This window comes from Phragmites australis, chromosome 3, assembly GCF_958298935.1.
Source record: "Phragmites australis chromosome 3, lpPhrAust1.1, whole genome shotgun sequence".
Taxonomy (NCBI): Eukaryota; Viridiplantae; Streptophyta; class Magnoliopsida; order Poales; family Poaceae; genus Phragmites; species Phragmites australis.
Genome location: NC_084923.1, coordinates 9,918,667 through 9,933,461, shown reverse-complemented (window position 1 = coordinate 9,933,461; position 14,795 = coordinate 9,918,667). Strand labels below are relative to the sequence as shown.

Sequence of the window (14,795 nt, the reverse complement as noted above, 5' to 3'; positions counted from 1 at the left end):
GAAACTCTTTTCAAATTGAAATTAATAGTGGTCTCTAGCATAACATGTTGACTTTTGAGTATACACAAAAGATCATATTGGTTGAAACTTGATATACACATGCACCGATCCCTTCGCCTCACGATACCAGTCAAGCTCAAGGAGAGATATGTGCCACCCTGGTGATAACTCGACCATTCACTCGATCAAGTAATGGATTCATCATGACTAACTCTTTAATCATATTGGCATGGCCATGCACTTTCTCAATCCACTTACCTCGAGGGGTCCAGAGATATTTCTCATGTTATCAAGCAGGGGTAAATTACATCTTGATCGCTCACACCACATGATATGTTTCATGATAAACCCAAAAATTACCTTTATAACTACCCAGTTATGAAATAGCGTTTGGCATCCCCAAAATATGTCACTACACATTTTAGGAATCAATGGCAATCTCACATCTAAAGATCATACAGGTACACCATTTGAGATAACAATTGATGGTACATCATGATTACAATCCCAACAGTATCTCAAGGTGGGTCTATCCAACATTATATTCTCTAACATAAATGTCCACATTATTGACCTGGTATCTGTATACCTATGATCTATGAAGTGTGATCATCAATCAATACATGTGCTGGTCTTATGTATTATCACAATGATATGGGACCAATGATCAACTAAGTCACATACTAGCCAATTAAAGTAAATGATAGTCATTCTTGAAATAACACATATTCAGAAGTATATGAATATAGACGCGTAATATAATCATCTCTATGATTGTCTCTAGTGCATATTTAAAGTGAACGTAACAGTTTCTAGAGTGTATAATCAAAAGTACTAAAAACCACCTTTAACGATAGAGCTCATTGGTCCACATACATCAGTATGTACAAGGACCAACAGTTCACTCGACATCTCTCCTTAGTCATCTTGCCAAGTAAAAAATATTCACAGGTATCAAATGATTCGAAATCAAATGAATCAAGAAGACTATCTTTATGGAACCTCTGCATGCATTTCTCATTTATATGACCATAGAGTATACATCCTCAAAAACTAGAATATATAATCCATTCATCAATGGACAATTACCATAGAGAATACCATTCAAATAAACCGAACAACACTTGTTCTTTATTATACAATCATATCCATCTTCTTCTAAACATGAAGGAGAGATAATATTTTTACCCAAGGCAGGAATGTAATAACAATTATTTAATTTCAAAACTAATTCTGAGGGTAGCAATAAGAAATAAACACCGACGACCAACACAACAACTTTTGCACCATTACCGACACAAGCATCCATCTCGCCTCTCTCACACTTCCTAGTCCTTTTCAGTCGCTGCAACGATTTGCAAGTATGAATCATCGATCTGGTATCAAATACCCATAAATCATTAGGATGAGTAGTAAGATTAATTTCAATAACATTTATACATGAAGTGGAAGTCTTACTTCCCTTCTTCATCTTGATTTCTTTTAAGTATAGCTTACAGTTCCTCCGTCAATGGCTAGGCTTATGGCAGTGGTGGCAAGCATCAGAAGCAGCAGAGTCAGCTTTGGACTTTCCAATAGATTTAGGCTTTGAGCTTGAGATCTCTTCTGACGTTTTAGCCTTGGCCTTGTGCTTTCTCTTCTTGCTATCCTTCTGAACCATCATCACATGACTAGAGCTTTTGTTAATGCTTTCCTCAGTAGTCTTAAGCATCCCATGCAATTCAGCCATGCTCTTCTCAATGCTATTCATATGAAAATTCAAAATGAATGGCTCAAAGCTCGTAGGGAGCAACTGTAGAATTACATCTGTAGCCAACTCAGGATTAAGGGAAAAAATAAGTTTTTCTAGGCTCTCAATGTAACCAATCATCTTGATCACATGAGGACTAACTGAACTGCCTTCTGTCAACCTGCACGCAAACAAGGACTTGAAGGTGTTGAACCTCTCGGTCCTAGCTTGGTTCTCAAATATACATCGGAGTCCCACAATCATATCGTAAGTATCTGCATTCTCGTATTGTTTCTGAAGCTCAGAGGACATAGTGACAAGCATGAGACAGCTAACATCGAGTGAATCGTTGGTATGCTTCTCGTAAGCCTTTCGATCAGCGGAAAATGCATTATCAGCTATTCATCAGGATAGAAAACTTCTAGAACATACTCCTTTTTCTCTTATTTGAGAACAATTCTCATATTTCTATACCAATCAATAAAGTTTGTTTCAGATAGCTTTTCCTTTTCAATAATTGAACGCAAATTAAATCTAAAATTGGCGTTAACAGTAAGTGTAATGATCTACAATAAAATTAAATATGCAAAGTTTAGCACTGTGTTTATATAAACCTTTCATTAAACAATTTAACAAAAGACACTCCCATAATATGTTTTGAAATCGTTTGCCTCTAACAATATATAGTGGAATAAGATTTATATTCGATTAGGTTCTAGTGAGCTTTGGTATTACTGTTAGAAACTTAGGTGACATAGGTAAGCAACATCATGTTAATCACATTCCTATGCGACTCTTGTTTGTAGAGTGGCATCGGATGCCCTGGCGCCTAACTCTATACCCCAAAGCCCAAAACCATCCTGGTAGTTTTGTTAAGTAAACTAACACTATACGTGTGGATGTCCGACATCCACCCTAACTAGTTAAGATAAAAGATAGCACCCTGCTTTAGCAGACCTACCAAACAATGATTAAAACCTATGTAGATGCAGCTATTAGAAGGATATTAATTACTCTTACTTTTTCTGAGGGAGGCTATTCTATCATGTAAACATATTCATCTCATAAAAAACATGAATAAAATAGCATGATAGGAACATAGATAAATATCATAGGCAATCATATTAACTGTGATATAGTATGACCCCTTCACATGGTGATCTCCATTGCCACGGTCCCTGTCCTTCGGGTCATCATGCTTCGAGTCTCCATGTTTATGTGCAAGTCTATTACACTTAATAGCACTAGATAAATTACATGAGAATATGAAGCATCACAAGTCGACACGCAGGCCGTTATACAATAACATGGCAGCCTTTGACTGCAATTAACCATGATTCGCAAGCCATAAAAATTACACGCATGCATCATATGCACGACGGTCAAGGGGGAAGCCGCCCCCTAGGTTTCAGGGCAATGTCCTAAAAATCTCTCGGTAATACATATATCGTATCTATAAAATCGCTGTGAAAATCTCATCGGATTGATCATATCAAGCCGATTCCAAGTCATTCACAATGCCTCAATTTCCATTAGATCAATCATATTGATCATCGCGTGAGATTTTCTGAAATCAATGACAACACACGCAACCTCGATCTGATGTTCTTTCGACCATACAGTGGGGCATGTTGTTGGCTCCGATGGTGATTCCAGTCACATGCACGACCAGGTGGGAAAGTGAGCTAATCCTTTGGTCCTATGGTTCCATCGACTCATACCTCATCTGACTCATATTACAACAAACCATGCAATAATCGATCCATCATATGCACCGATCAAGATCCAATCTTTTACTACCACATATCATCTATATGTGATTGATCTAGATCAAAAACTATGCAGGAGGGCTCTGATACCACTGTTATAAAACAGGTAGGCTACGCTAACCTAAAACAAAAAAATTCTACCGAATTCACATAGAAAATCATGCTAGTAGGAGATCATAGATCGTTATCACTAGACGTGCAATGCAACATAAGAAGAGTTTGAACAGACCGATCCAACGTCGTGCGCATTAAACTCTTTGAACAGCTTCTCGATCAGAATCACGACTAGCCTCGTGTAGATGGTCACGCTCCTCGACCAACTCCGAGCAAGTAGTCGTGCTCCTCAACTAGTTCCTCGACCAGCTCCCGATCAAGTCTATCGCGACCTCGACCAGAGTGGTCGTGTCGTCCTATCCGACCAGAACTGAGTGGTCGTGTTGTGCTTCGCGACCAGCTCCAAACACGTCACAATCAACTCATCGAGAAGATCAGCGCCGTAATAGTAGCAACACCTCTACGATATTCACACGTATTGGACAGAAACGCCGAGCATCGATGTGCTAGCACCTTGCTCGCACTAGGGTTTTAGGAGATCGTGTGGAAGGCTGCGGCTAGGGTTTTTGAATGGCTCAATCTTTGTATGCCCACTCCATTCCTCTCCTTATATAGAGCTCGCTAATGGGCTCTCACATTGGAAGCTCTTTAGGACTCTAACATATCATAGATCACAATCCAATCAAACTCATATACGAATCTAATTCGTATATTTTGTTCCAACCCATTAAGTGTGTGACTCGTTAGGTTCATGTACATATAACTACGACTCGGAAACACTTTCCAAATAGAAATCAATAGCGGTCCCTAGTATGACATGTTGACTCCCGTGTATATCAGTTGAACCTTGATATACATATGCATCGATCTCTTCGCCTCACGATACCGGTCAAGCTTAAGACGAGATACGTGTCACCCTTGTGATAGCTCGACCATTCACTCGATCAAGTAGTGAATTTATTATGACTAACTCTTTAATCATATTGGCATGGTCATGCACTTTCTCAATTCATCTACCTTCAGGGGCCTAGAGATATCTCTCCTGTTATCAATAAGGGAAAAATTCTATCTTGATCGCTCATACCCCGCGACATATTTCATGACAAACTCAAAAACTATATTTACAAAGAAAGCGAGATTATCTAAAACTGATGCTTAATGTTTGGTTTCATAGTTGTTTGACACTCGCAGATAGTATGGTTTTGTGAAATTTACTGCCCTGCAGTTGTGTTGGAGAAAAAAATATCACGGTGCATATATTTTTTCAGGTACGGTACTTGTAGCTAAGTGATCATCACATGGATTGTCGAGGCCGCCTGCAACGTAACCGAACGAGAGCAACGTTCCAAGGCAGCTTTCGTATCCTCGCTCTCCCTGTTTTCCTGGAGGCTGCTGCACCCAGCAGTTTCCCCATAATCTACGACCCAAAGATACGCAACTGCTGCTCCGTTTTCGATGCGAAAACATAGAAGACACATCTGTACAACAGCAACGAAACCGCGCTCTATTAAAAAAACAGCAACCAGGCCGGCTCAAGTGCGCGTCTTCCATGAAGTATTAGTTTAGCAGTGGAGTGACTCTTTGATTAGCCTCTGTGATTAGTCAGCAAAACCACTGTTTGAGCTTCTCTGCCGTCCACGCGTCTGTTGGATCTTGATCGGCGCACGCAAACGGAGGTTTTTTTTTTTTTTTGACACGCTTTCTTCCTCCGATCCACAGCGTAAGGTTGAAAAGCTTCGAGAGGCGCGGTGCCCTGCCCATGGTTAAAGCATTTGAGCGAAACTGAAGTGGGAACGTCCGATCAAAAGAAGAAGAAAAAACTGAAGTGGGAACGCGCTTAAAATGGATGCATGGCGCATGCAGGGTAGTGGTGAATTCCATGCACGGTGGTTGTCGTTTTGGCTGAACATCTTCGGAATCGACGGCTTTCAAACAAAAGGGCCGGGTAGGAAATTTTGAGGAAAAACATGACAAAAAGGGAAGAAGCGGATGATCGGGTAATTCCCCAAGCGCGTGGTCGCCACATTCTTTTTGTAATCTGAACGAGACGGCATTAGGAGGACACTTTTGTACGCACGTATATACGTGAAGAGACGCGGTACACTTTTGTATACACCGGCCCTGATGCGTACATCATATCTTACTTGACTGGTTAGCAAAAATATCCTGTACATTATTGCCATTAGCTAGCTGTGCTTGTACGTTAATCGATGTAATCTAGTCCCCAATCGGTATCTCGAACAGGGATCGGTAATTATGTGCCGTGTTCCAGTTGTGAATGTTGGTGATGGAAATAGTTCGACGTACGGACGTCGGTAGCTATAGAGCTATTCGCTGTTCTGCGAAACAATTTTTTTTGGTGTATAGCCAGCCATCGAACGATCAGATCATCATACGTAGGCTGGAACGAATGCACAGTGGCCCGCTGAGTGCGCGCCGGCCGGTGTGCTCTCAAACTCAACTCACGCGTCCTTTGACCGGACGTCAAGCGGCGGGCCGGCCGTAGCTAGAGCTAGATCGATGCATGCATGGCAAGTGAAATCCATGGGTGCTTGCTAGCAATAAAGGTGCACGTATACAAAACGGGAAATGTAAAACTCCTAACCTTGTAACATTCTATTCCTTATATCTGATATTTATTTATTTCTTAATTTTTCTTATATAATTTATAATTTTTTCATTTACCTTTTTAACACTAATCTTAATATAAATAAATGATACCGAAAAACTATACGTGCGTATGCTAAAAATTTCACTTCCATATATAACTAGTATATGAAGAGGAAGAATGTCGTGTTAATACTCATTCATCTCTGAATTCTTCTCATCTAATATATAATTTTTTCACCTAATTTTTTAATACTAATCTCAATATAAATAAATGATATAAAAAACTATGAATAGACATACTGAAAATTTCACTTCCACAAGAGGAATGTCGTGTTAGGATCACGTGGGAGGCTAGAGCCTCTACCGGCTACTGTTTGTAGCGGAATGTGTGTGTGAGACCCCTTGGGAGCTGCAGTGGATATTTTTAGAGAGAAAATAATCATTTTCTTTCTTTCTTCATCTTTTTTTTTCATGGATGTTATCCAGAGTTGCTCTTGATAATAATATCGGGGGTATACCTGATGATAGGTGCATAATCCGTGACCTGGGACTATATGTCCTGGGACTATCGTGTGTGATAAACTCAAAAACACTAGAAGTTATCTAGTTTCAGTCTCCTTGCGGATAATAGCCCTACATCATATGTATTTTTTGATATGTATCAGAATGAACTGGATACACTTATCTTCTTCTTTGTGTCTCCCTCCATTTATATATCTGAGGAAGAGATGACTTACATAGGGACCCAAACTAGATCAGGGTCTAGCTAATCCTTCTAACCTATGCCTATCATTACAACGAGTGGTCGCATTTCACTTGCCCTATCGGTCTGTAGGGTCTGTGTCATTGGTCCCACGCTTGCGCCATCCTTATTGCCTGGTCTGCCGGGTCATGTCCCCATGCGTCGTCTACGCTCCTACAAAATCTACTGCCACGTCTTGTTAGGCCGTCCTGTAGTGTTTAATGCTACGGGATGGGACACGGCAAGCCTGTACTGGCCACGTCTAGGTCCTCTCGGAAGTACGACTTGGGTAAGAGAAAACACTTGAGTGAAAAAAGTATGTAATGAAATTAGACTGATTAGGCATATACCTGCACCGCGACCAGAGAAAACTGGTCGCGGGGTTTCTCTCTGAGACCTGGGAACTAGTTGGAGAAACTGATCGTGTGGTCGCTGGCTGGACGCGTCGGAGGACCATACTCCTGCCCAATCATAACTTATAAAAAATGCTGATACTTGACCGTCGTGGGTCCCCCTGCTATGGGACCCTATTATTCTTTACACCGATACCGATAGATGTATCGATGCAAATAGGGAGAAAGAAGTGTTAATTAATTGTTTGCCAGTCTAACGGATGATACATTTTCAAAAGCCACTTATTTGAAATATTGTGCCAAAATGTTATGTGAGTCACATGAAAACTTACTTATTTGTCACTTTAAGGTCTTTCTTCTGCCACGGGGTAATTTTCTTTTTCCTTAGCCCTTGGCGACATGGAAATTGAGTGGAAATGTCATTTTTTGCCCTCCCAATTCCTCTTCCCTTCCACTCAGCTGAGCATCACCGCCCGCGCACACATGCATCTCCTCCCCTCGCCGCAGATGCGCACGTGCGGTCCCACATCATGGTTGACACCGACGGCCCTCTTTGTCTTCTTTGCCCCGTCTATGGCCACCCCACCTAGACCGCAATGGTTCCGTCTCACCGCTGATACCATCGGCATCCCCCTCGAGGCTAACGCTAAAGAAGAGGTCCTGCTCGAGGCACCCCTATGGTGGTGAGGGTGGAGATCGACGATGAGGCTACGACGCTACGCAAGGCACTAGTGCAGTAGCACCAGATGCTCGAGGACATTCAGGTGGAGCTCGATGCAGAGCACGATGCGACCGCAGGTGCCGCTAGCAAGGCCATGAACATGATCCTATGCCTACAACGGGAGAAGGTCGAGGCCATGACGGAGGCGAGCTAGTTTCACCGCTACACCGAGGAGAAGATGTCCCATGACGCCGCCAAGCTCATCACGCTCGAGGAGGCACTTGCCAAGTGTGAGGTCATGCTGCGTGCGCTCCAGCAGACGCCCCGCCACCTCGGTGCCACGTCGGGGGTGTCCACCCAGTGGCTCCCTACGCCACGATGCACCCACGTGCCTCGCCGTCGCTCGTGGGGTCGTCTGTCAACTACTATTCGGCGCTACGGTGCTGCATCGACCACCAGCTCACTACGTCGGAGGCTTACGCGCTTGACGCGCAGACCCCACACGGCCAGCTCACCCACCTCGCCCACCGTGTCCGCATGCTCAAGCACTCCCCCCGTCCACCGCCACCACGCCCATCATCTGCATCATGCCAGGCTCCCACTTCCCCCACCATGCATGTGCCTACTCCGACGATAGCCTCGACTTATGTGAAGGCGAGTTCTTCATCGATGATGACTGTGGCGCTAGCAACCAGGTCTACACCGTCGACGCCATCCACGACAACGGCGCGCCCCTGGCGGTGCCCGAGGGCTCCTGCTATGGCGGCACGCTGATGGGGAGTGACTGTTGTGGTAGCGCGCAGTGAGTGGAAAATGAGGAGGTGCGTCGGCTCAGCATGTGGATCAAGAGGGCAAACATTTTCACTCAATTTCCATGTCGACAGGGCAAAGAAACAAGAAAAATGTCACGTGGCAAACGAGCAAATTTTTGTGGGACTCAGATGATATTTTGGCCCAACATCTCGAGTGGATAGCTTTTGAAGATGTATCATCCACTAGAGTGACAAAAAAAATTAACCTTAGAGAGGGGGCTGTGGTGTGGTTTCCTCCCCTTCCCTCTCCTCTCTCGCATGCATGCATGTTCGCTTCACGCAATCTTCTACTAACCCTTAGAGAGTGAAAGTTGCAGAAAGGGAAGTGTGTAGAGAGGCTGCTGCTAGGCTTCCATGCCGTGGCTTTAAAGTCTCATCAATACCACGGAAACAAAGCAGCACATGTAAGTTTGTAGAACTATAAAAAGAATAAATGGAAGGAACAGAAAAATAAAATGAAATCGAAATGGAGCTGTAACCCCGATGACCTTCCACCAATAGGACAAACACCAAAAGGGGAGAGAGAGAGGTGTACAGAGACTTTTCCATGTTTACACATATGCCTTTCCTCCACTTTTATATTGGCATGGCAGCCCTCCTTGCCCATTCTTCCTCTATCCCTTCCTCCCTCCCTCCCTCTCTTTACCTTGCCTTCCTCTCCTCCTTGCCACTCTATGCCAACGGAGGCGCACTTGTTTTATCCCTATAACTAGTAAGCCCCCCGGACAGTGGAGCAGCAGGCGGGTATAAGGTCCTTGAGGGCAGGACACCTGAGGGCAATGAGCTCTGGAGGCGGCACGAACACGCTTGGCGGATGCGGCGGCAGCGTCAGTGGTGGCCCTGGAGGAGGAGGAGGCGGCGGGCCGTGCGGCGCGTGCAAGTTCCTCCGGCGCAAGTGCGTGAGCGGGTGCATCTTCGCGCCCTACTTCGACTCGGAGCAGGGCGCGGCGCACTTCGCGGCGGTGCACAAGGTGTTCGGCGCCAGCAACGTGTCCAAGCTGCTGCTCCAGATCCCGGCGCACAAGCGCCTCGACGCCGTTGTCACCATCTGCTACGAGGCCCAGGCGCGCCTCCGCGACCCCGTCTATGGCTGCGTCGCCCACATCTTTGCGCTGCAGCAGCAGGTAGTCCGTCTCGTCTGTGACACCATCCGATCGACTTGGATTGGATCGATCAGCTTGTTTGGAAACCTTGCACGCATGGATGCGTAGGCCTAGCAGCTGTGTTCGATTTTTCCTGCGTATTTGCGTATGGATCTGGTTCTTTTCTGAATTCATTCTGAGATAATATTCTGGAGCGGCTAGGCGTGTTTCTTTATCGAGGAAGGCAAGTCCCCTTTCATGAGGAAATCAACACTGCCAAGCCAAGCAACGGCAGTGCGAAGAGAAGAACGCCAAGCGCTAAACCGGGAGGCCTGCCTGCACCCGGTGATGAATGATATGCACGGCTTATCCGTCGCATCCGAGCCGTCCGATTTCTCCATCCGTCAAGCCACGTACACAGCATGCGTCTGCATGTATCTTGGGCTCTGCACAAGCCAAGAAGTACTAGTACGCGCTTGGTTTTCGATCTGACCCCTGAAAAGAATAGCACCAGCGCCAATCTCTAGTCCTCCTAGAAGATCCAAACTTCCATTCTTTTTGTCAATCTTACGATCTTTTGACACCTTTCATTTCATTGCATATTTGCTTTGCGATGTCCTTTGCATATTATATGTGGTTTGATGTTTGCACGTAACAATTTACTGTTTATGCATGAATGTCACGTCCTGTGATCATTCAATTCCCCAGGTGGTGAATCTCCAGGCCGAGCTGACCTACCTGCAAGCCCATCTCGCCACGCTGGAGCTGCCGTCCCCGCCGCCGCTGCCGGCCCCGCCGCAGATGCCGATGCCGGCGCCGTTCTCCATCTCGGACCTGCCGTCGTCGACGAACATCCCCACCACCGCCGACCTGTCCACGCTCTTCGATCCGCCGCCGCAGCCACAGTGGGCGGCGGCCCAGCAGCAGCTCCACCACCAGCAACACCAGCAGCACCAGCTCCACCAACCGACGTCGTCGTATGGCACGTCCGTCAGGGGCGGGTCCGGCATGGCAGATAGCTCGGCGGGCGGCGGAGACCTGCAGGCGCTGGCGAGGGAGCTCCTGGACCGCCACCGGTCCGGCATCAAGTTCGAGCCGCCGCCACCACCACCGCCGCACTCAAGATGAGAGCTTCATCAAGCCGCACGAAACCAATGGATCGTTGGAGCGAGGTGAAGAAAGAGGGGTACCGTTGTGGAGGAGAAGGGTGAGTGGCATGGACAGAGTTGACGCGCGGCAATGACGAGAAAGAAAAGGGTCGGTGATGGGCGATGGCGAGAGCAGGGAGTAGGTAAGCAGCATTGGCCGGTTTTCGCGTATCCATCTTGTTGTTAACCAGGGGTGCAATGGCGCCCACTTAGTTGCTATATGCTCTAGTTTGGATTTGCTCCAAGACAAATCAAGAAGAGTACTGGGGATCGAGAGTAGTACTAGAATTGACATGTAGTAGTAACAGATCACCTTTGTCACCGTTCCATTAATCGCAAGATTTTAAGAAAAGTTCTATGGTTCTAGACCCGGTACGTATATGTTAATTGTCAAAATATACTTATCTTCATATCTTGTTTCCCTAGTGTTAATGAATCAGAACTGGCACTTCTTAATAATCCTTTTTGCAACTATAATTAGCCATTTAACAACCGTGATTGTGCATTATGGTGGTACTAAGAGGATTTTGACATGGGGCAATCTTTTATTGTAAGGTGTACTGATTTATTTTTCTTAAGAGTAAGTTAAATTTTTAATCTAATAGCTAGTCAAAAAGTCCACTTCTACTTATCAAACAAAAACTCAACGAGCTCGCAATGCAAATATCAAAATTATTTACATTTTCAATTAATTGACCATGCTGTATATATGTTGCAACATATATTACAATACTATACTATATGAAAAGTCACTTCCATCTTGATTCATATCAACTCATCTCTCTAGAGAGGTACATGTGGCCAGATGATTGGCCCACGGTATGAGTTGATGAGATGGAAAAGGCGTATGGTTTTGGTAGTCGGTCAAGCATAACTTCTGACTACGACTATAGCTTAACCTGTTACTCTCTTCTATCAAAAATAAATATTATTTTTAAATTATATTAGTTAATATATTTAAATTTTGGCTACAAATTATTATTTATATATTGACTTTGAATATTTAAAAATGATGCGGGTAGATTTATCTCAGAATTAGTTCCATAATATTATAAATTTACTATATTCTATAAATATAATACACAAAAAATAATAGTAGAAGATGTATTTTGAAAGCCATGTCAATGTCCGACATTTATCTATGGCTCGAGGAAGTACTACAGTTGTTGTTAGTAGACGTATGCCCCTGTTTCCTGGGGCCGATTTCCATTGTGTCGTTAAAAAGTGGAAGCTATGCAACTCTTTAAACTTAGACACACTATTCATTTTTCTGATTGCTGTATATCTCTTCTATACCTGCCAGTCCCAAAAGAAAATCATACAGCTGACAAATCAATTTTTGGGGGTTGGAATATAGATTTATGCATAGTGTGCTAGCGAATAAAACTGCGTATGATTTCATGTGCATTTTTTTAGTTATGTATGTGCCTTTAATTATTTAACTAGGTAGCACCTGCTAAAAAAAATTAATGTGCTGGCGTAATGTTTTGGAGAGGATAATGTGAGCTAAATAGACCAGCAGTACAGGTTTGTCTAACACCGACCCAGACCAGTCCCCATAAGCAAAATGTATGATTACTTCTGCTAACCAGTCTGGATTATTGCAGCTTTGCAGAATCAATGCTTTGATGTTAACATACTAACAGTGGCGTGTAGGACTCTATAAAGAGCTAGTTGATCATTTAATTATTCTCACATGTTAATATTCGGTCATTGTGCGTGAACTATATATATAAGCAGCAACTTAATTCATTCTTTTAATATCACCACTACATAAAGGGTCATTCGCGTACTCTCTTTACTGTCGTTTCAAAAATAATCGGTGATAATATGTTATCGCTGCCGGTTTAGAAGCTTCAGACAAAAAAAAGACGAACCAGCAAAAACTGGTACTAATAGTGATTAACACTCCTGATTAGTAATACGAACCGACAATGATATATCATTGTCGATTCTTATTATAAACTGGTAGTGATATTTAAGTTATCACTATCAGTTGTAACTAAGAATCGGCAGTGATGTATTACTGTCGGTTCATAATACGAACCGTCAGTAATATTAGCTCATCAAAAGACGTGTCTTTATAATCGATAGTGATAATGGATATCATTGCCGGTTGTATTTACAAACCGACAGTGATACTTAAAATTCGTACATCTTCACACGCGCGCCTGCTCGGCTTCACGCGCCTGGCTGTTCGGCTTCTTGTAGCGACTTTAAGTGTTGTTCACTCTAGCTCGCTCGCTCGCTCTCTGCACACTCTTGCTCTCACCCACTGTTGCCTCCTCCTCCACCGCCGCCACCACCACGTCACACGATCCATGGATCCGCCGCCTTCTTCGAGGACGCCTCTCACACCCGCCTCGTCTGGGGAGGAGGAGGAGGCCACGCTGACATAGTCGTTGGACGATGCGCCCCCCAACCTCGGACTTTGGTGACCGGCGAGGTCCCCCTCGTCGGATGAGGTGTGGGATGCATTCATCGATGAGTTGCCGAAGGCGAAGAAGGCCCAGATAGCTCGTCGAAGAATCCAGAGGAGGAAGAGGAGGATCCAGAGGAGGAGGTGTGGACAACTCCGACACTGACGTCGCCGACACCGATGTCATTGATGACAAGGAAGATGACTTCCGGTCGTGGACCAAGTAGAATCTCAGTTGTGGGTAGCTTATGCGTGCGTACAAGGTTTTTGCGCGCATGGTATAAGTTTTGCGTGCTATCGTAGGCATGATGACAGCTTTTGGTGTACAATTAGATTAGTGTAATATAAACTCTATGAATACAGTGATTAGTAGTATTAATCTTGTTTAAATTAATGCATTAATGCTTACTTTTTTTTTATGGATTGAGTATCACTGCTCGATTGTAGTTAAAATTGACAATGATAAGTATACAAATCGGTAGAATAAGCTCAAAAACTAATAGTGGTAGCTTGTATTACTGTCGCTTCTGTAGTAATGCAATTTTTAAAACAATAGTGATGACTTTTTTTTTCTAGTAATGTATATGTAAAAAAGACACACTCAGGTCACAAGTAAATGCATTTTGGACTACAAAACACAGTTTTAAAAAGTACAACCCTGCTGACCTGTAACTCATTTTCGTTTATTAACATCCCCAAAACAAAAATGTGAATATGTTGCCCATAACCATAATAGTGTGAATTCAACCAATCTAACATGACATGACAAATCTAGTGCGATAGATGTGCAATTTGTTTGTTGCACTAACGTGCAACTGAGATGGCTGACTTGGACTGATATAATGTGGTTCATTTGAAGAAACATACAGCGGAAAAGGTGTTGTGGGACGTGGGAGGGAGGTGAGGGTTATGAACAACATTTTACCTTCGGGGGTGTGAATAGAAAAAAAAGGGAGTTTTGAGTGGCAAGGTGAAAGTATATGTGACTAATGATGTGTTTATGAATTTATAGCTACAATAGCATATTTGCCAAATCCGATAAAATAAAAATAAATATTCAGCTCAATTTTAAATTTGTGCAATCAAGGACGACGAGGTCGGGGTGGAAGGCGCGGCGATCGGAGACTCCAGAAGCTACGGGAGAGGAGAACGCTGAGAACGCTGGGGAGTCAGTAGCCCATCACCGCCCGATCCCGATGCGACGGCCCTCGTCTTCTTGCCGACGTGGATCAGTGCGAAAGGTATGCGCTTTAGTATCTTCCCGATCAAAGGTTGCTGGCCTAGCAAGTTTTGGCCCATTTCTCAAACTAAAAACTCGGCCTGCATGGAAACACCAGCAGGATGTGGCCCAATATCCGACCCATCTAAGCCCTTGCCTCTGATGTCTGGTCCCGCGGATGATCACTGGCCCTTCTT

General features: G+C 44.1%; 1 protein-coding gene and 1 pseudogene across 1 annotated transcript; both read left to right on the top strand.

The window, feature by feature from the left end:
* The first annotated feature begins 7,934 nt into the window (after window positions 1-7,934).
* On the top strand, window positions 7,935-8,892 carry LOC133910483 (uncharacterized; annotated as a pseudogene).
* Window positions 8,893-9,275: 383 nt separating this feature from the next.
* LOC133910961 (LOB domain-containing protein 30-like) lies at window positions 9,276-11,328 on the top strand. The gene is made up of 2 exons (XM_062353199.1): window positions 9,276-9,854; window positions 10,521-11,328. The coding sequence occupies exons 1-2, from the start codon at window positions 9,510-9,512 to the stop codon at window positions 10,938-10,940; spliced, it is 765 nt and encodes a 254-aa protein (XP_062209183.1). The 5' UTR covers window positions 9,276-9,509; the 3' UTR covers window positions 10,941-11,328.
* Window positions 11,329-14,795: the final 3,467 nt, after the last annotated feature.

What these genes read in the sequence shown, in the direction of transcription:
- LOC133910961 (XM_062353199.1), top strand. Translation starts at nt 9,510, where the DNA reads ATGAGCTCTGGAGGCGGCACGAACACGCTTGGCGGATGCGGCGGCAGC. An exon ending in TCTTTGCGCTGCAGCAGCAG is followed by an intron (nt 9,855 to 10,520) that starts GTAGTCCGTCTC and finishes TCAATTCCCCAG; the next exon opens with GTGGTGAATCTCCAGGCCGA.